The sequence below is a fragment of the Trachurus trachurus genome, assembly GCF_905171665.1.
Source record: "Trachurus trachurus genome assembly, chromosome: 10".
Classification (NCBI taxonomy): Eukaryota; Metazoa; Chordata; class Actinopteri; order Carangiformes; family Carangidae; genus Trachurus; species Trachurus trachurus.
In genome coordinates this window covers 9,400,036-9,425,167 of record NC_139894.1, presented here as the reverse complement: position 1 = coordinate 9,425,167, position 25,132 = coordinate 9,400,036, and the positions used below count along the sequence as shown (strand labels likewise).

General features: G+C 40.3%; 2 protein-coding genes across 2 annotated transcripts; one reads left to right on the top strand and one right to left on the bottom strand.

Moving 5' to 3' along the window:
* Positions 1–676: 676 nt before the first annotated feature.
* Positions 677–14,865, top strand: nudt6 (nudix (nucleoside diphosphate linked moiety X)-type motif 6; the record flags this gene model as incomplete). The annotated part of the gene is made up of 5 exons (XM_083981191.1): positions 677–914; positions 2,873–3,076; positions 9,432–9,487; positions 12,982–13,036; positions 13,438–14,865. The coding sequence occupies 5 exons, from the start codon at positions 677–679 to the stop codon at positions 13,815–13,817; spliced, it is 933 nt and encodes a 310-aa protein (XP_083837317.1). The 3' UTR covers positions 13,818–14,865.
* On the bottom strand, positions 13,847–21,839 carry fgf2 (fibroblast growth factor 2). Its single transcript, XM_083980769.1, has 3 exons — positions 21,135–21,839; positions 18,351–18,454; positions 13,847–15,198 (listed from the first exon to the last, which is right to left on the bottom strand). Exons 1-3 carry the CDS (start codon positions 21,310–21,312, stop codon positions 15,013–15,015), a joined length of 468 nt encoding a protein of 155 aa, XP_083836895.1. The 5' UTR covers positions 21,313–21,839; the 3' UTR covers positions 13,847–15,012.
* Positions 21,840–25,132: the final 3,293 nt, after the last annotated feature.

Sequence of the window (25,132 nt, the reverse complement as noted above, 5' to 3'; positions counted from 1 at the left end):
GCTGTAGTTGTTTTAATTACATGTAATAAATATTATGTCCCTGATTTAGAAAAAAAAATACTGAAAGTGTTTGGACCTTATCTAGCCTTGAAAGAAAAAAAATGCAGAACTCCATTTACAAATCATACAGATTTATGTTTTCTTTCTTATAGGCAGGTCAAAACATATTTTTCTCATTAAACTTGATGAATTTGTAGCATTGTCAAGGCGCAGTCGTTAGTTCGGCACATATATACAATGTTATACATAACTTTTTCTAAGGTTTTCAACGATTTCTTTGATTGAACCTGTTAGCTTTTCTTCACCTCAGGCGCCATTTTGGAGACAACCCGCCTTCCGCCACAGCGCGCGGTGTTCATCTACTATAAATATTATTTGTAGCCAGTTAAACACCGAGTAATGTGTTGATTATCTAGCCGATTAAAACATTACACATTGGCGATTGCTCGGATATAATGTTGGCCCGGTAAATCACCCACCGTGGTAGGAGCAACGAGTTGAATTATCAGATTTGCGAAGGGAGTTAGTTTGGCGCAGCAGCTGACGTTATTACGGTATTTATGCAACGTCCGGGGCGGACCTTTACGTAACTGTCCTGCACAGTTGCACGCGTATGCCGGTTGGAAACTGAGCCAACTGAACCATTTAAGCAGGATTTTTAAAAAACTGTATTGACATGGCAGCTCGCGGCTTTGTTTCCAAACTTCTCCCGTTGGTGAGCGCGTCACCTGTCCGCGCGCCGTTCAGGTGCTGCTCGGGAAGTCGTTACCTGTTACACAGCGTGGAGGGGACCGGCGGTGGTGGTGGTGTCCTGACCGGCAAGGTGGACCGGTTCGGTGGAGTCACGGTGAACCTGGCTGACGTCAGTTTACCTGCGGACATCAGCGAAAGTTTATTTAGCGGATTATTACAAGGTTTGTTGACCGGAAGTTGGATGAATGAATGAGGGACAGAGAGAAAGAAACAACATGCACAAGTTGCAAATCATTAACCGGATCAATAACCACATAAGGACAGTGATTTACAGAGTTTGTGCATGATGAGACTTGCACGTGTGCATCATGCATGGAAGTAATGTAGCCTATACTTTTTCTCACATGAAACTATTCACTATTTTAAGATCCTATGTCTTGCATGATTTCTTAACTTTTCTCTTTATTAATCTGTCCTAAATTGGTCAATGTAATGCCCATAAAAGCACATTTAAAAACGTTATATTATGTGCATCAACTACAGGATGCACAATCCAGCTGCCAGCTAAAATGATTGTGATGAACCAACCAGCCATTGATGCCCAATTAGTGTGACTGCTGAAGCAGTCACACTATTGTTCTTCTGTTTGGCCATTTTCTTCCGCCTTTTTACGGTCTTCTTCTAGTCCTTCATACTTTGTGCTATTTCAACAATTCATATATCAAAACGTGCAGCTTTTTTTGAACTTTATTGGCATTACTTTTCTCTTTTTAACTATTTATACTTTTTCAAATATTTAACTTTTTAGATATTGACAGTGTGCAGATCATTAACAGACAACAGTCTTCTTCACAACTCCACTGTAGTGTAGGGGTTAGGGTGGCTGCTTGCCAACCCTAAGGTCACTGGTTCGAATCCAAGGGAAGAACTCTTGTTATGTTATGTTGAATTCTGCTCTCCTCCCCCGCCTTCAATTGGTTACAGGTGTTTGTTATCTCCTTGATTACTCATACCAGTTTGCAGCACATCATCACATTACAATGAATGACAACAGTCTTGAAAGCAGTGTGCTCTCTGTAGCCGAGTGGCAGAGTAAAGGTTTAGTGATCATATGGTCATAGGTTCAATTCCTGCCTTAGTCATTTCACATCATTGCTTGACTTTTGATTCCAATTATTCAGCTGTCATTGGACAGTCTTTGATTCCTCATAGTATAAAGCTCATTGTATCAAAGGTTTTCTTTACCCCTCACATACTGTCTCTGTCTGTAGCCTAGTGGTTAGGTTGCTGGTTCAAATCTTGCCTCAACAACAATTATAGTGAATTATTTTCCCAGTTGTCCTCTGTTGACTTCTGATAACTTGCTTCATGTTGAAACTGCTGCTCTCAGCCTGAAATTCACAGAAATTTTCATTCTAAGTCATTCAAGCTTGACTCTCAAGCTTTCTTGAGGTCAACTGTGTGTGCACCGTGGCCTAGAGGCAGAGTGGAAGTCTAATGACCATGAGGTTGTGGGTTCAATTCCGACCTTGGTCAAACATTTGTATGGTGATCACTGCTTGCACTACTTGCTAATTCTGCAACAGCGTTCAGTTGCTATCAGCAGTCACACCATTTCCATTCTTGGAAATGCTTTTTCTAGTCTTTAAATATAAACCAGTTTTCTCTGACCAGTGGAGGTTGTTTTTGGAAGTTTTCTACAATTTCTGCTTGATTTTGTCTTATTAAGCTGTGATTTAACCACCTTGTTCCTGCACTATACACCATGTCAAATTGTCAAATGCCATTTTAGATGTAGGCTAATAACTACTTGGCATTACTCTCCATTCCCCCCCATACTGTAACACTCAAATTCAGCACTGAGTGTCTTACTTCAACCCAAAATTACAACATTTACTGGAAGTTAAAGTGCTTTTTTTTAAAATACCTTTTTCATTCTTCTAATCTTTCACAACATCAATCTCCTCCTGTAACATCAAAGCTGTTTCCACCAAACTGTGTCTGTTATTCATTACTCTCTGTAATCTTTGTTAAATTTCCCATCTTTGCACAATCCAGTTACACAGAAATGTAATTTAAAACTATCTGTTGTTTTTCAAAATGTGACGTCTTCCACATGTTTCCTGTTTAACTGAAGCAGCTACACACTTATCAGACATCTGACTTGTGTCCTCCTCAGAGTCTTTGGTGCAGTGGAGAGCTGAGGGGAAAGTAGCAGTGTGGCTCCGTGTGCCCATCTCCCTGAGTCGATGTGCCGCCGCCGCTTCTACTCACGGCTTCACTTTCCACCACGCGTCGCACGACCACGCCGTCCTGTCCCTGTGGCTGGGAGAGGGCGAGAGCAGACTGCCGGGGTTCGCAACTCACCAACTGGGAGTGGCAGGTAGAGATGGTGTTTTTGACAAAACATACTAATTTCAATACCTTTTTCAACCACATCTCACTGTCTTAACCAGCAGATGGAGTTAAAACTTCACTGAGCTGATGAAGACTGTGAAGAACAGCTAAAAGCTCCAGAAAAAATGCTCGCAAATGGACCTTAATTTAGGATTATATTGTCAAGCATACAGAGGCACAGTTGAGGATAGTGTAGGTGTGATACACAGGTGTATGCTATAACTTATTCCAAGTCCAAAATTTAGTGAATTAGTAAATTAGCAACATCCATTTTGACATTTATTGGCTTTGTCGCAAACTATTGATTGTTGTTTTTGTCCTTATTCTCCATATTAAAAATATACATTATACTCTCAATCTTTACTTTCACAATTACATAGAGTACATGATACATGATACTCACCAAATTAAACACTCATAGATCTTAACATCATAAATAGGTGTAATTATTTTCAGCATGATTCAAGCATCATCTTCTGAGAAATTAAAAAAATGTTTTAAAGAAAAAATATCCTGTAGGCTATCTGCATCTTTAACTAGATCAACGCATGACCTCCACCACCATAAGAAAATATCATCCATTGAGCAAACATCACACAATATCGTCAATATAATGTGTAAAAAGAACAATAACAATAGAGCTGAAACAATTAGTTTTCCAAGCAAAAACTCGTATCATCTTCTTTATTCTGTTTCATATCACTGTGTAAACTCAGCGTGTCTCATGTTTGGACAAACCCAGACACCTGAACACATCACCTTTGGCTGGAAACTGGATTTCTATTATTTGAGAAAATAACGTTCCTCTCTCATATGGTTAAATACAGCCCTCAGTCCACTCTCATATGAATATACTGTATAGCTGCATGTCTGAGTATCTAAAGCACTTAGCTGAGAGTTATATCAATAACTGTAGAGTAACAGATCATATTACCTTGACTGGAGGCGTTTATCCATGCAGCCGACCCCTCTCTGCAGAGTCATCTATATTTGACCTCTGACTGGCTGAGCTGACCACAAACTCCCAAGACTCACACAAAACACAAAATCACTACTGAAACAGAAGCAAAGTTTACAGCAGCGATGAAAGCCGACATCAGACGGCACCAAAGAGGAACAGAAATTATTTCTAAGTATAAATCAGTGCTGCAGGATTTTTTGGATAACTGCTCCACCACTGTCTGAGTCTGAGTCTGATGAGCTTTAGGTGTTTTTAAAGATAAAATCCACCCTGTTGCCTCTTGTTAATTAAAAGATTAAACCCATAAACTGTGGCCTGCATTAAATCTAGTAGGCTAGTGGTTTGTTTTTCTGCGAGAGGTTGTTTGTGTGTTGGGGCTTCAACGTTCTGGATCATTTCACTTGCGTAAATGGAAATTCACCCATCAGGATTGTGAATGTGGAGAGAGAGGCAACAAAAGGAGGAGCTGCTGCTGCTGCTGCTGCTTCTGCTGCTGCAGAGCTCCTGAGCGTCCAGCAGAGGGCGCAGTGCTGCCTGCCTGCTCCTCCACCACACAGCAGAGAGATGCTCTTGAAGCATGTCAGAACATGTCCAGAGAGCATCCTTCCTCACAGAGGGATGGAGACCAGAGTTTCCCTCTCTGATGCCAGAACGCTTCCCCCGGCGACGATGAAACACAGATCAGGAATCTGAAACATGCGGCCGTCGAGATATTTGTTTCCTTACTCGTCTTAGTTTTTCATCATCTCGACAAAGACGGGGATCAACCCCCACAGTCGGGGCCAAAAACTCTGCAACACTGTGCAATAAATGTGAAAACGACCGGCCAGATATTTAGTCCAATCAATTATCGCTCCACCTTTGATCACAGCGCCAATAACTGGACTTCACATGACATTCAATACATCTTCTTGAAGCCTTCAGACATGACCTCATGCTTTTAAACTGTCAAACCTGAGCCCAAACATCAGCTCGTACTTGAAGGTCAAGATGATCTTTTATCTGGTAAATAAGGAGGTCAAATCTTACAGTGTGTTTACAGTGACATGTAACTGAACTGAGTCAGATGAAACAAGAGGAAGTCATGAAGATACTGAGAAGTGAAGCACAGGATCTTATTTAGTTGTTTATGAGAGTTTATGTTTCTTTGTCCCTATAATGCTTTAGGGAAGAGGGGAAAACATTTTGGTTTGGGCTGAATTCAATTCAGTTCAGGTGCTGCTCGGGAAGTCGTTACCTGTTACACAGCGTGTAAAAGATATATGAGTTAGATTAATCATGTTTTTATACAACCACAATACACCTCTCTGCTGCAACTGAACAGCCTTTGCCATATTTTTAGCACTTAGGGTTTTTATACAGTTCGACGGAGAAGTGGCAAAGTGAAATGTTACAACTAACCCCATGGGTAAAAACGCTTCTGTTTTATGCAAATGATTTCATAAAATTGTATCTAGATCAATTCTATCTATATCCTATAAGTTAATACTGTTTTCAGAATGACAGTGTTAAAGGGATACTTCACCCAAAATCGATAATTCACCAATTTTCTACTTATCGTCATGCTAAGGAAAGGTTCGGAGAACTTTCGGAGTCATCAAAATGCTTTTGGAGTTCCAGTGGAGGTCCGGCTGGCAACAGATTTTCATATACAGTAATGGCGGCGGATAGAGTTCACTTTTGAATCGTCCAAAACACACACTATGAAACATCCAAATACCTCCATACGGTTTGTCCGTACTGACCCAAGTGTAGTACTGTAGCTCCCAGTGGCTGTGTGAGATGCGGTCAGTACAGACGAGCAGTATGGAGGTATTTGGATGTTTCATAGTGTGTGTTTTGGACCATTCAAAAGTGAGCTCTATCCACCGCCATTATATGAAAACCCGTTGCCAGCCGGACCCCCCTGGAACTCCTAAAGCGTTTTGATGACTCTAAAAGTTCTTCAAACCCTTCCTTGGCATGACAGTGAGTAGATGAATGGTGAATTATCGATTTTGGGTGAAGTATCCATTTAAGGGGGGAAAAAAACTACAAAGTAATCTAATTACTGTAATCAGATTACATTATAGAATTTTGATCTGTGTTGATGTGGGCACATGTAGCCTACACAATATGTCTTATTGAAGAAATTTTGTTCAAAATGAACAAGAGTCAAAGAGTAAAGAAGAATTTAGGTGTCAACAAAGTCTAGCTTACATTTTCTGGGAGTTGGTAACGTTATTTAAATCAACGTTTTGTTTTAGACAACAAGACAATGTACAGTAGTATAAGATCATACATAGTTGAATTCGGTGACTTACTCAAACAGCTCAGCAATCGAAAGACAAGTATGACAAAGGAATTCACTTATGCCGACTGAAAACACTCTTCATCGTTGAACTTTGTTGAACTGCGTCCAATTCTGATGAAAACTGGCAGGGGACCGTCTATTAGTTTTGTGGGTAACTGGCCAGAAGCATTTTGAGAGGAACCCTGTGTAACCACTTGAAATGTCCGTATTATAAGACTAGTCACTATAATGTGTCACTACATTGGTAGAGTTATATGTATCAGATCTAAACTATGCTGCGGAACTAGATTAATTCTTCATCAGAAGTCAGGTGTTGTTCGTGACAGGACTGAAACACAGTAAATTCAGTTTCTTCCTCTGCATCATTATAAATAATTATGTTTTCCACAGTCCGTTATTCAGCCATGGCAGACCTGTGGATAGTTTTCAATGCAGGTTCTGACTTTGGTATAAATAACACTGATGCTGGATCAGTTCTGACAGGTGACCTGAGCTCAGGTATCAGGAAGGAAAAGACTGGATCAGTGCAGAATGAATGTCAAGTCAAATACCAGACTGTTGTTTTCACTGACAGCATTTGAGAATAAAACATTATGGAGGAATAAAAAGAAAACTTTGATTGCAGCATTTACAAACCTGCTCTTATTTAATGTGATGCTAAAATGACACCTGACCTTTGGCCTCTGGAAACAGGATTATTAGTCAAAGTGGTTACAAGAAATTTAAATTGCAGCATTTAGGTGAGTAAAATATTACACATCATCATTATTATTGTTGTTGTTATTACTACTATTAATGACACATCATTATACGTGGTATTTTTAGCACATTTTATTTATTTATTCTAGCAGTAGCTCAGACAGGTTAAGTAAATGAACTTCCTGTGTCCACCCAACGACAGGACGACTGAATGAGCCGCTCTTCGCAGGAAAATGACAAAAAAAAATACAGTAAAGGAAATATGTTTTCACTGATACACACACACACACACACACACACACACACACACACACACACACACACAAATTAGTGTCATTACAGTGAATCACACAAACGTTTCATGGTTCAGTGCATCAGACAGTGACTCATGAAACCGTTAATAACTCACTCTCACAATACTGCGTGTGTAAAAACCACAAAAACTGAAGATTAATCTTGTGCATCAACAGCAACTGATTATTTTTCCCGACAATTTAACGAGCAATTTGTATAACAGTGTAAAAAAAGAAAAAGAAAAAAAAAGACGAGACATCAAATTGTATTTGTGGCCCAGAATTCAACTGTAACCTCAAGTGATTAACATTTGTTAAATAACAACCCCTCTGGGCTTTTTCCTCCTAATTCCTATTCCCCTTTCCCCCCCCCTGCTCCTGTTGAGCAGTTTGTTTCCTGGACTGAAGGCTCCGTAATGATAGCCTCCCTCCGCAGCAGCCAGGCCTCCTCCGGTGAAGCGCCATATGGCACGGGGCTCGGGGATGACATCAATTTCCACTTGGAAGTCCAAGTCAGGCCTTTAGGACGACCCATCCCTCTTTACACATCTGTGACATTCATTTAAGGAGGCCAGTCTCGCTCCGCTCGGGCAGACGGAGCCACCGGAAAAGAAAGTGGCCGCTCTCCTTCCTCTTCGTCTTTTCTTCGTCCTGGGCTGTCGACAGCAGCACATAGCTGCCCCTCTTAGTCACTACCTGCTGAAAAGAAAAAACCCACTCAAACAAGAGAGAAAAATGTTAAATGTTGGAGTGGGAGGTCGACATCATTCACAAGCTCAGCTGAGTCACTGCAACTCTGTTTAGACTCAGTGAAGAATTCTGCCTTCACCCATTACCTCTTTATTTCAACCCACTGTTCTCAGACGTTGACGTATTTGAGTCTTATTATGATGCATTATAATAGGCACTGTTACAAAAACAGTTCCAGTGAAGTGTTTACAATTATGTAGTGTTAAAATTAGTGTAAATAATCGACAATTTTACAGGATCTATGGATCATGTAGCTACTTGTGGGTGAAAGGATTATGGCCCAAATCTGCAGTCGCTGTCAGATTTAACAAGTTTTATTGTTGTTGTCTTTCAGCTCAGTGTTTCACAGTCCGATCTACAACTTCATTGTTTTGGTTCTCAAACACCAAACAGACAAAGCTAGCGTTAGAAAAGTGTTGATATGAGGAGCGTCGAACAGCTAAAATAACCTTTTATACATAGGTTGAACAAAACACAACCTAAAGAAGAGTGAATACAGGACGTGAATTCATTGGTTGGTTAGAAGCTCGACGCTGACCTAACTCTGTGTTGCGAACAGGTTTGTTATATCAGCTTTTAAACTGAGGCCAATGTCGTGTTTACAGTTTGTTTTTGCTGCCCCCAAGTGGCCAGAAAATCACTTGTCGCAGATTCAAGGTTAAATTCTCAGTGAGTTTCAGTCAAAGTCTGTCGGAGCCGAGAATTTAAATGTAAAACCTTTACAAAAGCAAAACTGGAAACTTTCTGAAACAGCCAATCGTGCTCATTTAATGCAACAGCTGGCCAGGTGTGCTCCACCTCTGTTATTTAAACCTTGATCCAAATATTCTAGTTTCGTGGATATAAGTGACATTACTAACAGCTTTGGGAAGAGACTGTCCGACAGTCGGCACTGATAACGTCCAGCAGCTCCTTCACTTTCGTTTTAAGTGTGAAACAATGTGAAGCAGCATTTTATTACTGTTTTATTTTGGGGACTTTTTGTCATCACTCTAGTGAAAAGTCGCTTCCAACAGTTCAAGAAGTTAGATTCCAGTCTTCTTAACTATGAGCAACAGGCTCAGAAGTCGCTGCTACTGTCGACTGATTAATCCTCAAAGACAAAGTCTGTGTTGTCTTCAGGCTTTTTCCTCGACACTGTGCAGGTTTTAACCTGATGATTAACTGCGAGCTGCGCTGCCAGTAGGTCTCCCTTTAAATTGTTCTCACAGTAACTCCTTCAGTGCACAGAGTGGGGATCAGATTACTGTGTATACTGGGGCAAAGTGCTTGCATAATACATACAGTGAAAGTTTCATCTTTTTTTTTTTTTCTTTTTTCTTCTTTTCTCTCTCTCTGCCTGTAGGTGCAGTCGTCGACGAGTCCAATGGAAAAGTTCTGGTCGTCCAAGACAGAAACAAGGTACATGTGTCACACACTGTCACACCACTTCATTCATGGAGGTTTAATGAACTGTGTCGGCCATAGAGAACATATGGTTTCTTTACTTTTTACTTTGAATGCATGCTCATAGGTTGAGTTTCACTTTTTATTTTCTATTACCCCTTTGTGGAACTGTGCAGGTCAAGGTTTTGTTTGGTATATAAATAAAATAAATAAAAGCCTATATTTATTCATTATATATCGATCAGATTAAGTTATAAGGTTACATATGAAACATTTAGAGCATCTGTTACATGGGGGAGACATTACATTATTATTATATTATATTTGATAATTTCTTTTCTTCTAGTAAAAGTAGTTTGCAGCTTAATTTATTGTTTGCCTCTAATTTTATTGACATTTGTAAAAACAGAAGACGACGAAGATGTTCTGTGTTGTGATGGGATGGACCAGACTGGTATGACAGAAATAAAAATGATTAAAATAACATAAAAATGAAGCTTTAAACACAGAGCAGTGACTTTTTAAAATACCAGGTGGGGTTAATAAGGCAGAACAGCAAGTTTCTAAAAAAAAACATTATTAACAGAAAATGTTAATATTGACATATTTTGTCCGGTGCTGCTCCCTCCATCCTCACTAATGATGCTGCTGCTAAAAATGTCTGATCAGTCATGTTTGTGTAGTGAGTTGTGTGTTGCCTCTGTTGACCCGAAAAGTGGGTGGAAATCCTCTCGGGCCCCCCCTCGGCCACCTCGGCCCCCCATCTCACATTTTAACATAGCTCCACACAACATTAGTCGACCTCAAGCAAACACGGTGTTTACTCGGGCTGAATGCCCCCAAACAGCTCAGTGAGTGTGTGTTTGTGTCGGGCCTCACAGAGCCTCGCTGTGGTGCTCAGGTTGTTACGAGGTTCACTCTTTTTTTTTAAAACTCTCTCCACACTGATCTGTTTGTGCCAAAAACGAGATTGTGACCAATTTGCAAAAAGCGATTGCACAATACTGCAGCAATTTGGAAGCCAATTACGTTTTTAGAAACACCAGCTACCCCTAACTTGATATAAACGAGGCAGTGAGTAAAGAGCCTCTTCAGTGTTATTTGAAACAATATGCCCATTTACACAGCATTACCACAGCGCTGCAGCTGCACATGCCAAAAAAAACAAAAGTCAAAACTGACCAAAGTGAAGCATCAGCGCTAAACAACGACGACAACAACAACACTGAACTGTAAGAAAAGCATGTTAAACTTTAATCTGCTCTGTCATAAACTAAGTATCTGAACAAAAACCATTAATTTAAAGATATAATGTCGACATATTATAAATTAACAGTCACCAAAAAATGCTTCATACAGTAGGTAATGGGAAAGCCTGTTTGTTTAACACAACACAGCAACATGAACTCACGAGCCATCGGTCATTGTCAGGAGGAGGAAGAGTTCACATATCTACTGAGGAAGAGAAGAGAAAAATAATCTGTGCCTCAGTAACAACAGAGACCCTTAAGACTATTTTGTAACACTGCAAAACTTCAACAAAGCAAATACAAAACTATCTGCAGACTCCAGAGACTACACAGTACATCTGCAGTTTGAGTAAACATGATAATAGTGATTATTTTGTGAATTTCAGTGATTTAAATCCTTTAAATTCAATATTTTATGATAACTACATGACATTAAGGTTTAATTCAACATTATTAAATACTTAATTAATCACATATAAATGTATGTTATTTATAAACACAGTTATACAGTAGATGTTTAACTCTGGATCAATAATAAGATCATCTATAATGTATTCTTTCAACACTTCATTTATCAATCAAGTATTTTATCAATTACAGACTATTTAGATCAACATTTGTACATATATGATAGAATGATTTAGACAAGTACTAATGTTAGATTTATTATATATGATCGTGTTATTTCCGGAGTTAAATATTTCTAACTGTGCTAAATAACGGTTTGTATGGTTTGTAATTGATGTAATACTTGATTGATAAGTGTTGGATCCATAATGTATTGAGTATAAAATACAATAATTTAACACAATGTAGGTGATCTTATTGATCCAGAGTTGAACATTTATAACTATGTTTATAAATTACATACTAATTAATATCAATGTAGGAAGATTAACTAATGTTTAATAGTGTGTAGTTACTATAAAATGTTTATTTGACTCGATTTAATTCATCTTTCTTAAAAGTCTCTTCGTAAAACCAGACTGAGCAGATACATGGTCACTGTCTAGTCTGGATCTGATGGTTAATGTAGTTTATTTGATTGACAGAACTGAAGTGAGCGTCTTTTCTGGACTTAAATCTTTAACAGGACATGTAACATGTGTCCCTCTGAAGAATCTGAAGAGTTAATGTTGATGTATGTTGATGGCTTTTGTCCAGAGGCAGAGGGAAGCAGTTAGAGGTCTGGGAGTGTGGGGAGTGTTTTATCTCTATCCTCCTCCTCCTCCTCCTCCTCTCCATCGAGCTGTTTACTGGAAATGGGCTTTATAACAGCCTGGCCCTTGGCAGTAGAGCGTCTCTGGCAGAGCGAAGCCAGTTCAGAGCTCACGAAGGGTTACGAACTTCCTGAGAGGAAACCAGGACATTATCGCTCTCACATCAGTACAAAAGACATCTAAACAGATCCCTGGTGGCCTCAAGGTAATTTCATCCATCGCACAGATGAGTGATGTCATATCATAGCTGAGTGTTTCATTTAATCACGGTCCGATGACATTTACGCAACATTTCCCTGTAGATTTGGTGTGAACAGTTTGTGTATGGCCGGCGCGTTGCCCCCACACGTCCTAGAGATTATTATTATTTCCGCATTCAGTGCTTGAGAGCTCCCGTGGGAACGAGAGCTTTTACTCTGACAAACCACACCAATTAGACTGATTAGAGTTACACAAAATCTCTTTATTTTTTCCTTCCTACCAGCACAATGTAGAAACAGCTTCCAAAAATATAGCATTCTGTCGACAATACATGAAAATAAATGCTGTAGTGCACTTGAGTTCCCCCACAAAGATGAAATGAAAACAGAGCGTAGCGTACAAAATTCGTTAAGTAACTACAAAAATATATATACACACACACACAACACTGACTTCATAATTTAACCAGCAGCAAACTGTCATTAAATATCAAGGATAAGTGGTGAAAACAGTTTTTTTTTCTTTTGGAAGACACACACTTCACTGCAGCAAAAGTCTCCAGAGTGAGGCCCCAAATATAAAATATATAAATGAAAATGATGCTCAGATCAGAGCAGTGAACGTCTCTCTCTCTGTGTGTGTGTTTAATTATTACTTCAGATACATAAGACATTCCCTTTGTACACATCTTCTACTGACAAACTACGGCCTTAAGTAAGAACGTTATACTGACATTTTATTTTCTGCAGTGTCCGTGTTGAAACTACTCCTCAGAAACATTTACAGCAGTGCCATCTATCACTACATGGATGTTAAAGTTTAACTCTTTGAATTGCAGACAAAGAACGCCTGGAAGTTTCCCGGTGGTTTGTCTGATCCAGGAGAAAATATCGGTGAGTGTCGCGCTCAATGGAGCAAAAAAACAACAACAAAAAAACTAATACAGTACCTCTATAGCTAAAGTCTTTCAGTTTCTCTATTATGATTAAAGGTGATACATTTACATTCATTTGAACTTTACAAAATAAGGCACATGATATATATATGCAAAGAGTTTCTCCTTATTCACCTTCTTTAAGATTTTTTATAAGCAGCTTTTATATAATGTACATGACCCAAACCCAGAAAGCAGCGTCAATGTTTGTCTTTACAAAAGAAATATGTGTTTTTCCTCTGTGAGGCGACTCTGACGAGGGAAACACCGGTGTGTTTCTTCTGGTCAGGCTCCTCTGAATGCCTCCACATCTACTGTGCTCAGACATAGACACAGTTTACACATGTCGGTCTCTCTCAGGGGCCACTGCCGTGCGGGAAGTCTTCGAGGAAACCGGCGTTCGCTCAGAGTTCAGGTCTCTGCTCAGCATCCGGCAGCAGCACAACCACCCCGGAGCGTTCGGCATGTCCGACATGTACATCATCTGCAGACTCGGCCCGCTCACCTACGACATCAACTTCTGCACTCAGGAGTGTCTGCGCTGCGAGTGGCAGGACCTCGCCGAGCTGGCCAAGACAAACGACACCACGCCCATCACGTCTCGCGTGGCCAAGCTGCTGCTCCACGGGCTGGAGCGAGGCTTCGACAGCATCGACCTCGCCATGGAGGAGCTTCCTGCCGTCTACTCTGGGATGTTCTACCAGCTGTACCACAGACAGCTGCCGACACAGAAGTCCTAGCCAGACTGACGGGGTCGTACAGCCTGTCATGGCTGAACTGTGTGGACACATGGTCGTCAGCGTTACTCGTATTTAAAATGTATTTAATGACTGGAGTTAAAGTTTTCTCTGTGTTTGACACACCGACTGTTACTGTTGAAGAACTGATGCACCTTCACCTTGTGAACGATGCCACTGTGGCACCTGAAACAATCTCAGACGGTTCATTTAACATTTGTTGGCGGCCATATTGGACGTCTACAGCTGCTCGACAGCAGTTGCCGTGAGCTGCTGATTACATTTTTAAAGGCACAGTTCTGAGAATTTATGTATTCTTGACTGGGAACAAATGATTTCACAATCAATGCTGACTTTAGCTAATTTTAGCATATTTGCTAGTTAACAATATGAATTAATTATTAATGATGTCTTGCCATAGTAGCCTATTGGCTAGGTAAAGAAAAAAAAAAGTACAAAAGCAAGGAACCTGCCTTTTAATGAATCATTGTGCCTCTGTGCAATTCAACATTAGGACATCTTGCACAAATCTGTAGCTATTTAAGAACAATATGGGAACGTATTGTATCAGAAAATGAAGACATGTGTAAGAAGCCTACAACAAACACTTTAAGTGTCAATATTATGATTAGTGTGTTAAAAGAAAAAAGAAAAGGTAGAAAAAAAACTTGATTTGAGTGTGTTCACTATGTTTAGTTGAGTTTAGTTTAGTTCTCTTTAGTTAGTGAAATTTGAAGTTAAAAAAAATCAAATTTTAGTTTCTGTATTTATTTTTGTCAGATTCATATCCTCAAGTCATGAGTACATCTACTTTTTCCTGCTGATCTGGGAGACTCGTCTTTTAAAAAGAAACTCAGTTGGGTAAAAGGTCACAGGAAGTTTCTGCCATTCTGGTGAGGTGCACTTGAGCAAGGCACCTGGTTCCAGTTGCATTACTGTAGCATTTAGTTGGTTTAACTGGGAAGTGGCTGGGTGTGAATGTGTGCCACCGTCTGGAAGTAAAGCTGAATAAGAGGAGATGTGCTCAGGATTAGTAAAAAAAAAAAAGAAACAGACTGAACTGTCAGGATGTAACAGTTGGAAAGGATCACAGCTATTTTAGGCAACACTCTGTCGTCACTGCCGTCACATCTTCCTCTTCTTCTTCATCATCATCGTTGCCACTAAGACTTTTAATATTTCTCGTTCAGATCCCAGATTAGCACTTGGCGGACATCGGAAGAAAGAGAATGGCCTTCTGACCCGGTCCAGTTTTGTTTCCAGACTTGTACTGGCCCGTCCGCTTCAGCGCCACGTACATGTTCGGGTACTTCCTGGAGCGATAGGTGTTGTAGTTGTTGCTCTCCAGACGCTCCAGGAAATGGCATTCGTCTGTAGCTCGTCTCTGGAAAGAAGAAGAAACGAACGGAGAAATGTGAGAAAACTGTGCTGCTGCTTATTTACAATACACAAACAAATGGGAACTGATCACTGACTTTGTTTGGGTGCTGTTTGATTAAATTTGTTTCATATAGTATGTACTGTAGCTGGAAATGGAAGAAATTTGTAATGCTGACATTTTATGGCATTAAATTACCACATAAAACACCCAGTGCTAAATGTCACCTTTATTTTGAAGGAGAGTGTTGGACCAGTGTTTCTCTCTAACACAGTGAAGACATTGTTTTATTTATTTTATTTTATTATATATTTTTTTTGAGACCATGTCTGACCAGGAGTAATTATGTAATTAAGCTGGTCATTTATTGTCTTGGTTCAGCTTCCTTGTATTTTGATCAAATATTAAACCCAGAGGTGAGTGAACTACAAGTCAAAGTAATCAAGATGTGAAAGATAAAGTTGGATTTGATGCAAATATAAAATGAAAAACAAACATCAGAGCTGACACGACGTCCTTTCTTGACATTATTCTTTTGTAGAAAACATGAAGAAACATTAATTACACAACATCTGGCTAAAATCTGACTGTCTGGCTGGGCGTTAACTGCCCTACACCCTGTCCCACAAGAGGCTTTTGTTTTAGTTTCTGTTTTTAGACAAACGTGACCAGTGAAGTTTTAAGTCGGAGCACATTTTCTGTTTGTTTGCAATAAACATGGAGGATGTGATTGTTAAATTCACAGAAATGTTCAGGAAGTAAAGGTCCAACATTTTTTCATTTTCCAGTGTTTTGTTCAAAGTGTTGATCCATAAGAAGATTTATTTACCAAATATCATATTATGTGCTTTACATCTCCTATGTCAGCCTGTTTTTAGAGCTTTAGAAAGAACAGGTTGGTGTCATCCAATCAAAAGAGAGGAGGCTCCGAAGCTCTCTTCTGATTAGATCACAGTCTTCATAGTGTTTTTTTTTAATTTTTTAAATAAAGCAGATATTAGATCAACTCTGTAAAGCAAACAATCCTGGCAAGTTGGATGGTGGGTCCAAGTGGGCGGGGCTTGGTGACTGCTTTGTTGTGACATCACTAAGTCACAATTTATGAATACAAGCTGTGTGCATTTCTCTGTGGACTGAGGCTTTGATACTTTCACAGAACCTAGAGCTGATCTATAATAAAAAAAAACACAGACATTTACCTTCATACATCATTGGACCTTTAATTAAGTTATCAAAAGTGCTGGGAAAGTGTATTTGAAAATCATTAAAATCATTATTCAGCTGTGTAAGTTTGTCAAAGGTTTCGGTTGGAATAAACTCTGACAAAAACTTCAAACCTGCTTAGATCTTCATGTCATCAGAAGAAAAGTTTTAAGTCAGTTATAGTAATAAAATGCAATCAGTCAGGATCTAATCAATAGCAGATGATTCCTGACTCAGGACAATCCTAACTTAAGACGCATCTCTTAATGATTTTTCATCAACATGTGTTATTCATCCTATTGCTTAATATGGTAATATTTCTTTTTTGACACAACACATGGTAATAAGAGTGTCTTTTTCTCTTGTGGATGTTTTTAAATTATTTTCCACATTAGAGCCAAAGTGGAGCATAGCGACGCCCTGGGTGGCACCTCACTGCTGTGGCTTCTCATTAGGAGGAAGTGCCTCTTACAAATTACATGGACTGCGTTCAAATCTTCACAACCACCAAACCACATCAGTCGCCAACACTTTACACTGTCAGCACCGTCAACACTGTGGCACCGGGCCAGCTGTGGTGCCCAGCTGCTGTTGGACACCTCTCATAAACTCTCAGGAAAATATCTCACATAACTTCATCATATATCTTTTGTGGAAGAAGAAGAGGAATCCTCCACTGGCCAAGTACTGTATGTTTTATACACATGGGAATGTGACCTGTGCATTTAACCCTTGAGCAGTGAAGCCAACAGTGTTACACACTGTAAAAACAACTTGTTTTCTTCAAGTTCATCTGCAGCACGTCTGGATGGAAGTGGTGAGAACATGTGTGCAGTGTCTCCACTTTGTTTTTAAGAATTTTTCCTATGAAAAATCTGATTATTCAACAACTGTGACCAGCAGCCAATATAAAGTCTCATTGTCCTCTGGTCTGTGGGATAATCTGTCATTTCCTGAAAACTTCCAAAGCTCTTAAAAATCCCGACAGACAAAAAAGTCAAGACTACATGTCGACAGTGAGACCTTCCAACAGACAGAGTGCACTCTGTGGAACAGCAGACGTCACGGGTCTAATAATGACCTTTTTGCAAAAGTTCAATAATCTCTAAGACTTAATTCTCTTTTCCAATCACCTGTGTCTCCTCCTGCTGAAAATTCCTCATGTCCTTCAATTCCATGTCAATTCCATGTTCCATAGACGCAGCTCCTTAAATATCCTTGTGATTCTGCTCCTGTCTCTCAAACCTCTTACTGTACGGTTCCCTACATACACCATCACCACCCTGGAATTAGGCCATGCCCCAGAAGATTAAAGAATTTCATAATAAAAGCCTTTGAATACAAGTCTCATAATTCTCCCACTCACTTTTGCTCCGACACCTCAGTTTATTTTGTTTCAAAGCCAAATAAGTTGTTTGTTATACACAAGTGGTACTAAATTGAGTGTTCGGTTTGAGTCCTGGAACATACTTTGATTTGGATTTTTTGGACTCAAAGTCCTGTCAAAACAAATAAGAGAAGTGTAGATGCAAAATAGTTTTGTCTCTGTATATCTCAACAATACTGAATCACAAATCTCTATTTCATTTAGACTTGGGCCTATCTCAATGTTGTGGTAAATCTTTTCTCTTTATTTTAAGCTCTGACTATGACCAACGTGCGTCAAGCTCTAATTCTTTCCCTGCGAGGGAGGATGTCTCGTCAGGTGGCTGGTAAATATTTAGTTTCCAAAACACAGCAGCCTGAACGCTGCATGTGACAGACGACTGGAAGACATTTAGATGAACAACACACATTTGTGAGAAAGAAAGAGTAACATTGTAATGCATTCTCAGGAAGTGATACTGAATGATTTTACAGGAATGTCTCTGGATAAAACAAAAGTAGAACAGCAAAACAGGAACTAAGTTGTTGTTGTTTTTTTTTATTGAATCATTATAATTCAGGTCACTCACCGCTCCAAACAGCCGTCCATCTCTGTTCATGGCCAGATAGCGGTTCGCACAAACTCCCTTGATCACCACCTCCCCCACGGAGGTCGCCTGGAGTTGAAGTTTTACTAGGAACAAACAAAAATAAAAGTTTACTTGAATGAGAAAAGACACAAATAATTTTAAGTTTGATCATGTGTTTCAATTAAGATTATATTAGATTAAAAAGACGGCTCAATACATGTAATTTATATTAAGGAGTAAACATCTTTGTCCCTGGATAGGTGTAGTTTTTGTATGAGTTGCACTTTCTTGTTACTGTAGGTTTTGTTTTAAGTCATCTGACGTTTCTACTGAACAAAACGAAAATCACAGTAAATGATGTTGTGAGTGGTGTTTGACATTCAGAGCCAAAGAGAAACGGAGCAGGAGACCGTTTCTTCAAGAGAAACCCCAACAACAATACTCAGAGATAATGATACGTTGACGCAGAGAGCTGCTTTCATTGTTTTTAGGGCACGTTCGAGAGGAGGCTGAAACGGCCCCATATACCATCATAGGCTTTAACATGCTGGCAGTAAAATTGCCCACTTAGCCTCCACATCCTGCAGACATGCTCTGGTGCATGGGCCAGTGGTCTACAGTGGGTTTATCAGAGCTGCAGCTGTAGCAGCAGCTGGAAACCAGGAGTGAGAATGAAGCAAACTGTAACAGGTCCCATAAAAACCAGTGAAGAGGCTAGAAAAGCTCCAGGATCGGGGGCAAGTTGTCTGTTTCATTAAAGAGTCAGATGACTCAGTGTTGATCTCAAATATACTGATTCATGAATATTGCAAAAAAAAAAAGTCTATATTTTAGATTCAGAGGGAGTGTGGTCTCTCAAACATTAATCTGCTGCAGAAGGATCTAATTCAGTGTGAGCCACAGTTGCCAATGTCGATTGTAAGAGAAAATAAACAGATCTTTAGCTGCATCTGCAAATAAAAACTCTGGTTTTAAAAATATTCAAAAGAATGAAAGCCTCACAATGCTAGCAAAATTAATTGAACGTCATAGCTGCCTGTTCTGTTGAAGCTTTTTCCTCCATGTTTGTGGTTATAGTTACTGTATGAATGAAACAGCTAATACCAGTTGTAAAATGAAGCTGCCTGACATCGACCAGGCAGTAGCATTTACAGTCCACCGTGGGCAACAGCAGAGCTGACAATACCTGATGTCCTCCTCTTTCATCATGTTTGTTATGTTTTTCTCTTTAGCCGAGACAACACTTTGCCAACACAACTTTACATGAAGCGAAACCACCAAAAAAGGAAGCAGAGGCCCTCGTGAGGTGAGCGAGGAGGATCTGTCCAGAATTAATCCACATTAAGACTTTGGATAGACACACATCTGTCTGCAGTTAAGCCGGCTGCCTGGGTGATTCATATCACAGATCAAAGAGGTGTTCTTCCTCAGAAAAAAAACAAAACATATAATTAGTCTCAGTGTGGTCAGATGAGGCATATTACACCCCACAGCTATTGTGAGAAGAGGCAAACTTTCCCTTGACCGTCGTTGTTTCTGTGCCATTCGGACAGATCTCTAACTGTCCTGCGGTGGCTGATCTGAGTCCAGAAGTATGTGGCAGTGAAGATGAGCAGTGTTGTCTTTGGAAAACTGTGGCACGAGTAGCTACGAAGAAATACTCTCGTCTGCATCAGCACAAAATCCCACGTGAGGATCTCTGGATGCGCTGGGCCACATTTCCAGCTCTAACTGGCAGGTATGTTGTGTTGTCTAAAAACCTGGCAGGTCTGATCCAGCTTCAACAAAAGGAGCATTGATGAAGCTCAGCTCGGATCATGCTCACTGTAAACGATTAACACTGATTCCTGTTTCGTGACTCATTATGAATGCATTTATTTCACAACTGAGAGGAAAAAAAACAAACAAACTAAAGTAACCACTTCAGGTTCATTTCTCATCAATGTGTGTGACTGAGTGTAATTAAATTAAAAAGGTAACTGAATTATTCTAAAAATAGCTCCTCCCCTCTTGAAGTGCTTCCATGTCAGGCATCTGTTTTGGACGCACCTGCTTGAAACGTCACACCGGATCTCGGGGGCAGTGTGTTTCCCAATTTGTGTTTTCCAAAGGAGAAATCCAACGTTCATGTTCCCCCAACTCCCCTCCCACTTACTGATGCAACTTAGGACACGCACTAAACAGTGTTCAGTGATAGAGAGGCACCGAGGGGTATCAGTCATTCAGGCCAAACAAGCATAAACATTATGATGCTATATTAGCTGCCAAGTTAAAAAAGACTAAAACTTTCTACATAAATATTGACTGACTGGTGGTACAGACAATTTGATAATTATTTTCTTTTGTTATTATTAGTGGCTGAAGTTCATAGACCTCAAACAGTGACGGGGACCACTAAATCAGGGACTCACTCATCCTGGTTTTTAACTCCATGTTGTGCCTTCTTGTGTGACGTAAACTTCACAGTGAGCAGTGTGAATGGCTGTGACTCAGCAGGGTGAACTAGGTTTACTAAAAACATAACTGGCATATTCCATCAAAGTTCCCATTGATTGAGAAAATCTGAGGCGTACTTTAATTATACTTTCCAGGGGTAGAACTACACACATTCTCAAATGGAGGATACACCTCAGTGAGCTGGAAAAGTCACATCTTTCCTCCATGATTTTTTTCTTTTTCTTTTTTTTGCTTCACTCTTACTTCCCCGTTGCATATTAAAAAACATAAAGAAGCTTTGTGTGCAGTGCAAAGCAAGAAGAAAAAAGGGGGACTGGAAGCACTTACTGTGGGGGTCGTTCTTCTCCCGGATTCCATCCACTCCCCCGTCAGACCTTATCCTCAGGAAGAAGCCCCCGTTTTTACAGTACAGCCTTTTGGGTTCCTTGAAGTTCCCGGGGGGAAAGCCGCCGCTGCCGCCGTCTTCAGGTGTGGTGGGAAGTGTTGTGATTTCTCCCGTGGCCATTCTCCTCCTCTTTCCCCCGCGTCCTTCCCGGCGACTGCTGCTTTCGTCTCCTTCTTGAGAAGTGCAGGAGCCCCACCGTGGCCTCCCACCTCCCACTAACTGCTGCCTGTTCCCTCCTCCCCTCCTCCACACTGCTTCACACAAACTGATTCTACTTAACCCTAGAGGTCAGTTTGCTTGAACGACCCCCCCCGCCCTCCTCCTCTCAGGGCAGCAAGTGCCCTCTGAGTCCTGAGAATCTGAGGCAGGACGGACTCCTAGAGCCGAGCGGCCTGGACCTACCAGCAAAGCTCTAAATCGACCATTTGGAGCTGCTCGTCTGCAGTTTGTAGAGCTGACAGCTGCTTTGCCAGTGTACTCTGAGCACACTGGTAGGGGGGGAGATGCATGCGGGTTCCCCCTCTCTTCCACTCTTCTTGCAGGGAAGTGTTTAAAGCAGGGCAGCTGGCTTAGATCTGTGTGGAAGGCTTTCCCCTTTGGGCCTCAGTTCGCATGCGCCCTAGGAGCACCAACACACTCTCGCATGCTCACGCCCACCAGTGCTCACTGATTTCACCAACCAGGCCAGGAGAAGTTGAGAAGGGAGAGGAGGGCAGTGAGGGTGGGTAGGGGTGGGGGGGGTGGGGGGTGGGGACATGCAACTTGATGTCACTGAGACCCCTTCAGAGAGCCAAGAGCAGCAGCAGCAGCAGCCAGCCATGTGAACAGAAGCAGAGCTCTCATTCATCCAGTTTGTAAAAGAGCAAGAAAAGAGGCGTAAGAACGAAAAGCAGCACAGCCAGAGTCTCAGTGATTCACTCTGAGCTATTCATAGGTTAAAAAAACAACAATGTGCAGCAGACCTGCCAGCAGGCTTAGATGAAAAAGCCTCCATCATGAATGAGTGGTTTTAATTACTATTCTCAACTCCCTCGGAGCCAGCTGAATGGAGGATCAGCGATGGGAGTTATTCATGCAGGATCTGTTTCCTTTTTGATTTTCGGACCAACAGCATCACGCATCTGTCAGAATAAGCTCTCGCTGGTCGAGGCTTCTGGGTAACTGTTACCACATCAGAAACTCATGCTGGATCGGTAGAAAGTCAGCTGTGCTCTCAGCTGACGTCATGTTGGTGTCCTCTGCGAGACTGGTCAGCAAAACATCTGACATCCAACCGCTGCATTATGAGCGACTAAAGCCAGAGACTTGTAAGACTTGTCAGGACAGAGAGTCAGCTAGAGGAAGGATTCAGATGGGTTTGGAGGTCTTTGGGATGGATTTCCTCGATCCACAACTCTGCAAAACAACAGGGCAGTTTTATCCACAGACACAGTTTCCACAGTCTCATGCATGTTAATATCGGGTAAAGTCATGATGGAAGTTTTGCAAATAACCAATTAACAACAGAGGATCATTGATACACTTTGTCAATCATAGGCCTAACCTTAAGGCTTTCTAAATCTTTGTAATAAGAAAGCAGGAAGGCGTCAGTCAAAGTAGTTTCAATTAGAGTTAGACTGATATTGACCTGACACATTCAACACAAGCATGTATGAATATTATATTTAGCATTATGAGCCTGAGTGGCTACAGATAATGATTCTCTGTAGAGGCCTTCACAGAACTGCTGGAAGATCCCAGTACAATGTAGGCTATCTCTTCCTGACTGTGATGTCAATAATGTTTTCTTAGCTCATGCTGAGAAAGACAATATAAGAAAGGGGGCCATCATAGCTTACCTCATTGTGTGAAAGGAAGATTTTTTTTACATCACTGAACCAAATGTAAAAGCTCCAAGTGGTACATGTCATCACAAACTGATCACTGCCTTTTGATCAGCAGATTCAAACAGACAAAACCTGCCAGGAAAGACGACCTACATTACTACAGAATGAATGAGAGTGAATTCACATCTGTCTATGTGATTTTAAATCTCAGTTCTGCATGAATAATGAAAAAAAGTGTGTGGGTTGATAATGAAATTTATGTAAAGCTGTACACATAGCACCATCAATAAGATTTACTGCCTGTCATACCACCACTAAATAGAGTGATCAGACTGACGGTGTGTATGGTTACACATGGTGGCCATAATCAGACCGGCAGTTGTAGCATACACACAGATAAGGTTTATGGTTTGGTTAGTGGTTGTTTCATTCCAAGAATAAACTCCTCTGACACATTGTGCTCAAACCTGTTTCCCCACTGATGACCTATTAACACACTTGACTGAATTCTGCAGCCAAGTTGGTCCAGTTAAAACACGCAATTGTGCAAATATCATAAATTGCCTCAATATTTACATGAGTAGTAGTGTACTGTATGAGCACTGCAACCTAAGAAAACACATGCAAATACACAAACGAGCTACAATACCATGTTTTTAGCATTTTTCTGTCTTTACACTATTTTTAGAGCCCAAGCAAGAAGCTCACTCTGTCTGATCTGAGAGGAAATGGAAGATCTCACATGTCGTTCTAACTGACACCTCTGAAATACAAGACACAGTAGGAAAAACACTGAAGCTAACTTAGAGCGTCCGCGCTTTACTTTCATGTGAACCGTAGTTGTTTTTAACATGTTTTTGAATTTTCCAAGTAGTCGACACATAACATTCACCAGCTGATGTACTATTTTTATACTTGTCAAGTAACTGTCAATCTTATTTGTATAATCAACCAACTTTATGTATCAAGTGCTGAGGCGTACTGAGGTTGGCATTATTAGGGTCAAACAATTGAGAAAAGAAGGAACATGACAAATATATGTACCCTCTTTTCCATTAGTGCTTTTTTAATATTCCTATGACCTTTGAATTATCACGTAGGAGGGGAAATATTAACTTAACAAAAGGTTTCCAAAGTTCAAACAGCTAAAGTAAATTCAGAATGTAATGAGACCTAACCAAAAACATTCACATCGTGTGGAGGCGTTCCTTCCCCATCAATTATTCCCATTATGACAAAGCAGGTCATAAAACCAACGCAGTTGGCATGGGAGCAGAGTCAAGGTTCAGCTCAAGCAGACACATAATGAAGCGTAGGCAAATATCGTTAAAGGAAGTTTACCAAGACTAAGACGCACGCTGGTTTCCTCCCATGCTCCACGACAGGGAAATTTAATTGTGGTTTCGGACATGTTGTATTTGTTTTCCCTGGCTTAAGTGAGCACGAAGACAAGGTGTTTACAAGATGATGTACAAGCCGTGTCAGGTGAGTCAGGCCTGGTTACTAATAAAACTAAAGCAAATTTCAGGTTATTTCCCAGTAGGCAGCACCTCCAAGACAAAAGGGAAAGACGACCAATTGAATTAAAGTACAGATACTTGATTAATACAGATCTTTGTGTGTCTTTTTATGATAATGTGCTCATTTGTCATGACTTTCCATTATCAACCAGATCGGGATGGATGAGGTCAAAAAGACAAATCTCACTCCAAACTTAAAAAATTACGTTTCCTTTGGACTTTTAACTTGCACCATAGTTTTTATTTTTCAATTAATTTTTTTGAGTTTGCCATGTTGTAGGTCCCCACAATCTACACATATTTTATTGGCAATATCAGAGTTGAGCCATGCATTTTATTTACCTACAGTACATCACCTTGTATGAGACAATGTCATATACCTTTGTCACCCCCTAGTGGTAGGGAAAATACTGCTTCACTTGTCTCTCAGCTATTCATTGAAGAAGAAATAGTCAGAAAATAATGGGGTTTTTTAGACTTTATTTGTACAAATACTTTAAAAATTCAGACTTGATACAATTTTGGTAAGAAAAAAAAAAGAAGGAATCATTAAGTTGTCTACTTCTTAAAAATGTCTAAGCTGCTGCATGACAA

Excerpts from the sequence above, each read along its gene's own strand:
- fgf2 (XM_083980769.1), bottom strand. The coding sequence starts at position 21,312 with ATGGCCACGGGAGAAATCACAACACTTCCCACCACACCTGAAGACGGC. Across the intron at positions 18,455-21,134 it reads GGAGAAGAACGACCCCCACA|TAAAACTTCAACTCCAGGCG; the intron begins GTAAGTGCTTCC and ends GTTTGTTCCTAG. Across the intron at positions 15,199-18,350 it reads ATGGACGGCTGTTTGGAGCG|AGACGAGCTACAGACGAATG; the intron begins GTGAGTGACCTG and ends TCTTCTTTCCAG.